The 9,383-nt window shown below is 35.0% G+C and overlaps 1 protein-coding gene across 2 annotated transcripts; it reads right to left on the bottom strand.

The window, feature by feature from the left end:
- Positions 1-352: 352 nt before the first annotated feature.
- LOC111020749 (autophagy-related protein 3) lies at positions 353-9,133 on the bottom strand. Of its 2 annotated transcripts, none has more exons than XM_022297502.2 (10): positions 8,806-9,133; positions 7,050-7,120; positions 6,171-6,287; positions 5,932-6,095; positions 5,589-5,674; positions 3,802-3,853; positions 2,555-2,620; positions 1,333-1,460; positions 1,071-1,202; positions 353-662 (listed from the first exon to the last, which is right to left on the bottom strand). In XM_022297502.2, exons 1-9 carry the CDS (start codon positions 8,964-8,966, stop codon positions 1,103-1,105), a joined length of 945 nt encoding a protein of 314 aa, XP_022153194.1. In that variant the 5' UTR covers positions 8,967-9,133; the 3' UTR covers positions 353-662; positions 1,071-1,102. The 2 variants fall into 2 exon arrangements, with proteins under 2 accessions (XP_022153194.1, XP_022153193.1); XM_022297501.2 differs by having other exon boundaries at positions 5,932-6,098; positions 8,806-9,132.
- Between the last annotated feature and the right edge of the window lie 250 nt (positions 9,134-9,383).

Here is a 9,383-nt window from a genome sequence, read left to right as displayed (position 1 = left end):
AGTATAAAGTAATGTTTATATTTTGATAAATATATTGGTTTTAATGTCGTGTTGAAATTGTGATAGAAAAAAAAATAAAATTAAGGGACCAAAATGAACATTTTGAAAAGACATAGATTAAAATGAACAAAAAGTTTAAACCAAACAAATATTTTGAAAGTACAAGGACCAGGCTAGTACATAGATCAAATTAGTATTTTAACCTAAAAGTTACTATATTCAAAATCACATGTATATAGCCATTAGTGATGGTAAAGACTAAATGAAAATCATTGAATACATGAAGGGATAAATTGAAAGGCCAAAACATCAAGGACTAGACTGCAAATAAGAAAAATAAGCTGACCAGAAGTTGTGAAAAGAGTTAATTGCAACAATATTACTTAATCCCTTTTCTTTTTTCAATAAGAGGAATGAGTTTTTGCTGCAACAATTGAGTAGCAAACAAATTCCCATTAAACAGTGAGATCCATTTTATGTTACAGAGAACCATAATGAAATCCAAGTAACCAAACTAACAACACAACAGCAAGAAATGGCAATCTTTGCACTTTCAGAAACAAAACCTTAAATTTATATCTGAAGACTGAAGAGGGTACCATTTCATGGTGTCTCCAAGCTGTGTTATGTACAAGAACCACAGTACGTTCGTAAAACCGGATCTGCATTAATCAAACACGTTAAAAGAGTCAGGCTTGATCCCAGTAATGACCAACGAGAGCAATAAAGAAATATACAATCGCGTTTACTGAATAGAACCTGAATGAGTCATGGATCTGGCAACTTAGATCAAGTGTTGCTACAACTAATTATGCTACGACTAACACTTCATAATGTCTGATTTTTAAGAATGTTTTGAATGAAGAGTGACAACGATCAAGCGGTTGACTCAACCGCACCTATGCTGAAAAGAAATTTGAAGAGTATGCATGCTGATGCTTGATTGAACAGTTGATGAATTTAATAGGGGTTTATTTCAACGGGCGAAACTATCTGGAAACAATCAACAAAGTTGCAGTTTGAAATATTTGTTTGAAGATGATTATGAAAATAAGAAGCAAAATTAGTACCCTGTTGTGCTCACAATGCTTATCAATCCCAATTATTGACTGCTAGGGCCGCCAAGATCGAAGTCAATAGTGTAATCATATTCGATGGTTGGAATAACGGAGGCGACAAATTTTAAGAACAGGAAAAGGTACCTACAGAAAATAGAGGAGCAAACAACTAATAAGCTGAAGAGTTTGAGATGGTTAAGGTAAGGAGGAACTAGGATAGATTGTCTCCATAACTAAATCAGTTGTTTCAAATGTGTAGTTTGAGATAGCTTACTTGTGAACTTCAGGTTCTACACCTCGGGACATTAACACGTCAATTATCTTCTTCATCACAGCCCCATGTCGGCAGGGATGTACAGAAGCATGCTTTCCAGGAAGGTGGGGATGGTCCTCAATGGTCACCTGTATTCCCAAAGATTGAATTTAACAACATAATTGGAAATCATGTTTCACAAAACAGCACAATCCAATATCAGTGGAAGTTCAACCACCATAGTTTGGGAGGGTAAATTTGGAGAAAATAAAATATTTGCATGGGTCCTCCTGACTCCCCCAATGAGTTCAGCATACAACACCACAAACAAGAGTTAACTAACACCATACCAGTCCTGAACAAAAACAAATTGAATTGGGAATAAAAATTCCTTCTCCTTGTCTCCATTATAGATTCATCTATAAAATTCTGGTGCATCTTGATGGACATCAAAGTACAAAGAGTACAGGGAATTTTTTAACTACTTGAAGAAATACTTAGATTTCTTATTGTTACATTTTGTTAAGGAATTTGACTAAATTCACTTCATATAAATCAAATTAAAGTCTAAATTCTTCTCTCATTTCAAATAGATCTACTGCTCATTAAAAGTGTTCCTCATTGCCCGTGATACTCTTATCTTTTCAACATTATATGTATATAATTGATCAAATAAAATAGACTTCACACTTTCTGAATCATAATGAGATATACATTTTTTCAGAAAAAGTAATCTAATATTTGGGGAAATAAAGAAGACATAGCAAAAGTAAGGATATGTCGTTAGCCGACCGATTTTTTTCATATTCATGCGAAATTTAGAACAAGCACAAATAATTTGCAACTTCAATGATCGTAGACTTGAGATCTTAAAATCAATATATGTAGTGAACAATCTTGCTCATTTACAATTAGAAATGAATTTCACACAAAATCCCATGGGCTCAAGGCTTCAAGCAGCCCATATTTACTGTGATATCAAGTATCAACTAATATGTTACTTACTTGAACCAGATCTGTTTGGTTGTATAACTGTGTCCTTGGGTTCTAAAAAGTATCCAATATGATGAGGTTCATTCCTCATCCGATAGATATTAATGTCCTCTATTTAAGGGGGAAGCTCATCATTCCTTCTTTCTTTTTTTCTTTTTTCCTTTTCTTCCTAACATTTTTTCCATTGTTCCTTTGAACGATGTGGCATAGCAAGATATCACAACTACATTATTACATATTCACAACTTACTGTTTTTCGTGCATGATCTTGACTAACATCTTCAAGCACTAGTTCTGGCTGCAAGAGCATCCTTGACTGACATAATTCCACAGAGACTTGATTAAGCATGTATATTGCTAATTGAAGTTGTGTAAAACAAGCATTAAAAGAACTTGCAAAGAAACAGAAAAATAAAAATGCTGTCCATTGTAAAAAACGTACTCAATACATTGTTTCTGTAGCAAGAAAACTTTATCACAATGGATAAGAAATGTCAGCAATGTAAAATTGATCATGCAATATATAATAATGCTTCGATAATTTTTTCTTCATGAAACAGATAATATTGTACTTGTCAAAAAACAATAATGTGAAATAAGGGATAAATAATCTAGAAATAAGAAGATATGCATCTAAGAAGATAAATAGATAAATAGGTTGATCCAACTTAACTTTATATTTATCAAAAAAAAAAAGAACATTTTATATTCCACACCAATGATAAACTAAAAAATTGAATTTCACTCTATTCCATTCACTGCCTGGATCTTCTTCAAAGTTGGTGTATCACACTCCATTCTACCCATAAAACCCACTAAAAAAGTCAAGATCAAGAACAAGTATCCAAGATGTGTTCTTAAAAATTAAATTATTATAATTTCTTTTTTTTTTTTTTTGAAAACATAAATTATTATAATTAATGTTTTGTTATCTTACTAATCACATTTTCTGATTTATACATATAGAAATACATACATAGTGTACATATATGCATATATATGGGCAGAAATAAAGCATGCACGCCATTGGACCATGAGCACACACTACACTAGTTCAATAAAAATAAGCCTGCATACAGGTAAACGTATAGGCAACCCTGAGGTTTCTAGAATGGACAGCACACAGCATATATTCGAGCCTCGAAGAAAGAAAACACAATATAGAAGATCCTTTTAAGCTCATAGGCATAAGAAATTTGAACTCCATTTTCACAGCAATTCTACTAGCATTTCGCCAAGTACTAAATGCTCTTAATAACTTCGAATATACCGAAATATCTAAAGAGGAAAAGAAAATCCAGTTCTCTCACGGTGTCTTTCAAAATGGATTGTTGGTTGCTATCCCATTCATTACTTTCTAAGGTAAAAAAATTAAACCCCAAACTAATGGTACCTGCCTTAATTCAGATGTCTTAGTAATAAATGCATGATGATCAGATGTACAAGTTCAAAAGTTTCCCCAGAAACAAAAAATGGAAACAGAATACAAATACAAACCTCATCGTAGCCTGTAAGCCAAACACGCGGCGTCTGATAATATTTATCGTACCTGATATGACAAAAATAGCATCATTTTCAAATTTTTAGTCAACTATCTGTTTTTGACAGCCTAGAAAGCATAATTATTGGTCATAAATGAACCTCATTGTTAGGTCATACATGATATGATACAATAATGATACCTAACCCACACTTCCAAAAAATACATAGCTAATGCAAATATATATTGAGCATTTTTTTTAACAAGAAACAAAGATTCGTGTAAATGAAGAAAAATGTTCAAACGTACAATCTCCCAAAGGGAGAGAAAAAGAACTACAAGAGACTAAAACATTGAACAACGAAACACCTAATATCTTGAAAAAACGAGTCAAAACAACCAAAACTTCAAGCTAAACTCTTCAGATGGCAAATAGGAAAATCATAAAAATTTCTTCAAACTTCAAAAAGGCTCATTCTCCTTTAAATGAAAAGATTGACACTTCTTCAAAAGAATGACGGTGAGCCAAAACTTTTTTTTCCTTCAGTGTGACCGACCAATTTCTCGGAGGAATTTGATACTTTGGCTCCCGTTGTATTCAAAAGGACCATCGGTTGCCCAATTAAAGAACTCTTCATATGAGGAATCCTCAACAACTTCTGAATTAATGAGCTCTTCATGCAAGGAATCCACAATTACTAACTCTTCATGCAAAATATCTATTAAATCCTCTTCATGCAAGGAATTTGCAATCACTTCCTCTTCATGCAAAACATATCTTAAATGCTCTTCATGCATCAAAATTGCAATAACTTCCTCAACCAAAACCCATCATGCAAAGAACCTACCCCGTTAAATGCAATTTTGGGCTCAACAAAATTAAAATACTCATGGCCATCAAGGAGAATAAAACCTCAAAACATGTATTAAATAGTTTCTATGGTTATTTCCTTACTTGCATGAATGAAGATATGTATTTCATAAGCTATTGGTAATCACTAACCAACAGGAAAAACTCTGATGGAAAACTAAAACTTCTTTTAATAACAATGAAATGGTTCCCCAATTCCTTCATATTCAGCAGGTTCTAAACTGAGACCTGCCAGGCTGCCACCTTCTCCAAAGGATTTTAAAGCAAGGGCAGTCAGATTGAAGCCAAGATCACGCCTGATTATGAAGATTTTAGACCCAGGATAACTCAGGTTGAAGCCAAGAACATCTACCTACATGCCCAACCGGAAGAGTTCAGCTGGGTCGATGATAATTTTCCTACTGAACAAAAATGACAAGGATTTGACTCCCTGAGTAATGCACCAGTGCTCCAAGTAATGAACTTTCTATTTATTATTTCCTGAAGTTCTGAATTATAAAGATGCCTTCCTCAAAAAACTAAGTAAAACAAACAGAATGTAACCTTCATCTGGGCTATCTGCTGCAAATCTTTTACAACTCTCCCCTCAGAGGAAAAATTCTTTGATTAATGCAGTCTTCGCAGTTCCTCGGAGATTTGGAGTGAAAGAAAGAAGAGAGTTTCATAGACAGGAAAAATTTTATGGGAGGTTTAGAATTGCATTAAAATTTAAGCTGCATGTTGAGTATCCTGTATGCATTTCTAAGCAACTTCCAACTACCCTCGTGTGTTATTTACTCTACCTGCATCTATTTTTTTCTTTTCATAACTTGTTTAGCTGGTCCGAAGGTTTCTTTCCCATGAACTCTAATCTATTTTAATTCAATATATTACAAAAGTTTCATTTAAAGAATTAAGAAAAAGGCAAAAGGTGCAGCGAAGGGGTCTCCTTACGTGATGCTAACATCATAAGTTCGCGTTCGTAGGATATTATCGTCATCAGGTTCATGGGCAACTTGGTAGGTCAATGGAAGAGTGGCCTACAATGAAAATGTGAACATTGAATACCTTATCAAAATCACAATTATGTAGGATGTGAGCATAAAGTTCTTTATTCCAAAATGGTAAGTATGTGGATATGATGATGAAGAAACAAGAACTTTTATCAAAACCAAGAGACTTTTTTCAAGATGAGATACCAAGCCACACAAAAATTATACAAAATAGACTCATTATTTTCCACATTCCATAAATTAAGTGAGCATGGGTGCTTTGAGAGGGGGTAGGGTAGCCATACCGGATCAGCATCAATAACGTTGTCAGTTTCTTCAATATCAGCCAGGTCAGGAATATCTTCTTCATCTTCACCACCGAAATAGTTGGGAATTGACTTAACAACCTTGTTCCTGGTAGTCTCAAGAGCTTCCAGGGAAGGCAAATTTTCCACTTCATCAATTTTTTCTTCTGCGTGAAAGAGCACACGTTATTTACCAAATGTAAATCCTTTGCTTCACACTGAAAGATTAAGGTCGGTACCCTTCGGTTTCCCATGGGTTGCCAGCCAGCCATCACCATCTTCATTATCAAGAAGAACTTCACCACCTGCAGCTTCATACTCCTCTTCTACAGATGCAGCCCGGCGCGGGCAAGGAACTGCAAAGGAAGTGAACAATCATCCTTACTCTTTATAATGGCTGAACAAAGTTGAAGTCTAGATATGCCAAAGAATTCATTCAATATTTATTACAATATTAATAGTTTAAAATAGTAAACCATCATTGACTTAAAGACAGGCCACAACATAATGCCAAATCACTAGTTGCTATAAGGTATAATAGACAACGTTACTGGTGCTGAAATAGTTACCAAAGAATTTCTTCGGTAATTAGTAACAGGTTAAATACTAATTACTAAGAAAGATACACCTACTGACCTACAGACGTGTATCTCATGTCTCAATGGTGCAGTAGTTGTTGAGAAAGAAGTTATGCTTTGCATTGAAACTTCATAAAGACTTCAGTTGTCTCTGCTAACTGGGTTCCCTACCAAGTTTGATGTCTTAATGTAAAGAGTAATTCAATTTTGAAGCATGAGTAGAAAGACAAAGGTTTAAGGACAAGAGGCCCACTAACAGGCAATAGTGTACTTTCATGGTACTATTTGAGAGCAATGCCCATAAATCAATAGAAGGGTACGGAAAGAGAAGCATAAATGGCAAAAGCACATGAACTATAATTCTTTATGGGAAAGGAAATCACATGGGCCTAAACCAAACAAGAAATTATGATTGAGTGTTTGAAATTAATTTTAAAACACGAGGTAGGAATTTCACAATAGCCAAACAGTAAGGATGAGATTGTAATTATCCCTTATAATTACTATAGAACAAAAAAGTTTATGGTCGTGAAGTTATACCATTTCTGGTGATCAAGAATTGCTTGTCGGGGGGCAAGTATGATTTCCTCTTGTTCAGGTCACCTGACTCCCTAAAATCATGAAAAAGGAAAACATATCTTAACACATACTAGACAAATTTAAAACACTTACAAAACTGAAGGAAGAAAATGAATAGATTAAGTGGTAAAATTAAAAGCACAACTGTTCACGTGAGCCACCAAAAATGTCAGTTTACATGGGATTGTGCAAAGATCCACATTGTCCGTCTGAAAAGAGACAGGACGGGATAACATACACTGGACAATACACATCTGGATTAAGACTGTCCTTCCAGACTAGAAAGAACATACACTAAGTACACACACAGAAACTATGAATACCGTAAGTTTTCCACCAATTTTTATACTTCAAAACAAATTTCCAACTTACTTCCCAACAAAAGTCGTAGACATAATTTCAGAAATATAAGAAAAACCAATGGGGGATGTCCCTCTGGGTTTGGTAGAAAGAAAGAAATGAACAAAGATTGAAAGAATCAGAAAATTGGAATCTCTGTGACATTGTTTTTACCACATTTTAAAGATCATGTGTTGTTAAAGGAAAAGAGGGGAGTAGTTTTCCAAGCCAGCATCCACAGTGACTAGCTGAGAAAGACTGATACCGTTCTTTGAGAAGCAGAAACACAATTTTTGATTGGTTAAGTGAAAAGTTCACAAAAAATTATATCAGCCGCTAGAGCTACCAACCACCATGGTTGCACTAGTGGCCTTGAGCCAATGAGAAAAGTAAAGAACTTAGAGGAAATGGGTTAGAGCCACGAGGACCCTACCTAGAATTTAATATCTTACAAGTTTCTTGACCAAATGTGTAAGGCCAAACATTAGTCCCGTGAGATTAGTCAAGGTGCATGCAAGCTTGTCCAGGCACTCATAAATATCAATAAAAAATAAATAAACAAACCACTAGCTTCTACCAAAAACATAAAAGGGGTATGGGAACAAAAAGGTCTCAGCGCTATACATTAAATCTACCCTTTTCTACCGCCTCTGAAGAATTCCATTGACGCCCATTAAACAGACTGCTTTAATTGGGGGGTTTAGACCATAAGATCTTCCTCTTCTTTATGAAAGAATGGTTGCATAATTCTCTGTACATTTAATTTTACAGAAACACAACACCCACTTGAAATTAACTAAACCCAAAATATCGATCCAGCACTTTTGCTGTAACTGAATGGGGTACAGATAAAGAATGCCTTCCTTCTCCCTGGCATAACACAGAAGTTGGGAAAAAGCAACCAATTGGGGCACCTTTTTTCTGCAGCTTTTCAGCTGTATTTGAAGTTCTACCGGCCACTAAAATGGAGGTAGCTACCCTCCTTCATCGAAGTCTATGTTGAAACGCTTAAACTTCGGCACAGACCTCACTTTCGTGGCCCCGAGACTAAGGAAAAAAAAAACTACAAGAACGGGAAACGAGAGTAATAAATCATTATTCAACTTCAACTACAGTAATCGACCTTGATGTGCTTTCAACAACCACAAACGACCTCCATCAAGTATCTGGGAAAATAGAATACGTACAAATTTTGGGATTTATATGAATCATCTTGTAATAGAGACATTCGTTGAATTCAGGTTGATTAAAATCAGTATTTCCGTTACCCACTTGGAGAATATAAGTCTGTAATTACTTACAAGATTGAAAAAGAACCAAAAACAAGGAAAGAAATACGAATTGGAGAAGGGAAAAGGGTGGAATGGCGGAAAAATACCAAGACCAGGTGCGACACTTGGAGACCAGATTGTCACCGGCGATGATGAACTCAGAGACACTGAGAACGCCTTTTTCTTTGAAGGCGGAGACCGTTCGAGGCCCTGTGATCCTCTCGACTGTTCCCTTGAAGGCCTCGTGAAGCTTCTGCGACAAAACCATGTTCTCTCTCCAAAATTGTTGAATTCAGACGCAAGATTTTGGAAAGAGAACAGAAATTTGGAATCACCAGCAGAAGCTCGACTCTGATCCACCACCGAATTTTGGCTATGGAGCTGAAACGAGACCCTCGAGTTGTTTTCTCGTTAAAGGATTCCCAACTTGAAAATTTGATTTTAAAATGCCAGCTTTTAGATCACAATAAATTTCAAATGTTTTTTTTTTTAAGGAAATATTAGTTGCCTACCTTGTAAAAAAACTTTAAAATCAAATCTCTATGTAATTTTTATTTTTATTTTTTTGGAAAAAATATACTTTTGTCTTTGAGCTAGAAATATTTTTAATCTTTAAAATTTCATAGACAATTTTGGTTCCTGAAATTCGAAAAATGGTTCTTGAGTATATGTCAATTACCGCTGA

This window comes from Momordica charantia, assembly GCF_013281855.1.
Source record: "Momordica charantia cultivar OHB3-1 chromosome 7 unlocalized genomic scaffold, Mcharantia_2.0 BLBB01000007.1, whole genome shotgun sequence".
NCBI classification, from domain to species: Eukaryota; Viridiplantae; Streptophyta; class Magnoliopsida; order Cucurbitales; family Cucurbitaceae; genus Momordica; species Momordica charantia.
Note: the sequence above shows the minus strand (reverse complement) of the source record. Positions and strands in the feature narration are given on the sequence as shown.

What these genes read in the sequence shown, in the direction of transcription:
- LOC111020749 (XM_022297501.2), bottom strand. Translation starts at nt 8,966, where the DNA reads ATGGTTTTGTCGCAGAAGCTTCACGAGGCCTTCAAGGGAACAGTCGAG. An exon ending in ACGTTATTGATGCTGATCCG is followed by an intron (nt 5,675 to 5,931) that starts GTATGGCTACCC and finishes TTTTCATTGTAG; the next exon opens with GCCACTCTTCCATTGACCTA. An exon ending in ACTTATGATGTTAGCATCAC is followed by an intron (nt 3,854 to 5,588) that starts GTAAGGAGACCC and finishes TTGTCATATCAG; the next exon opens with GTACGATAAATATTATCAGA.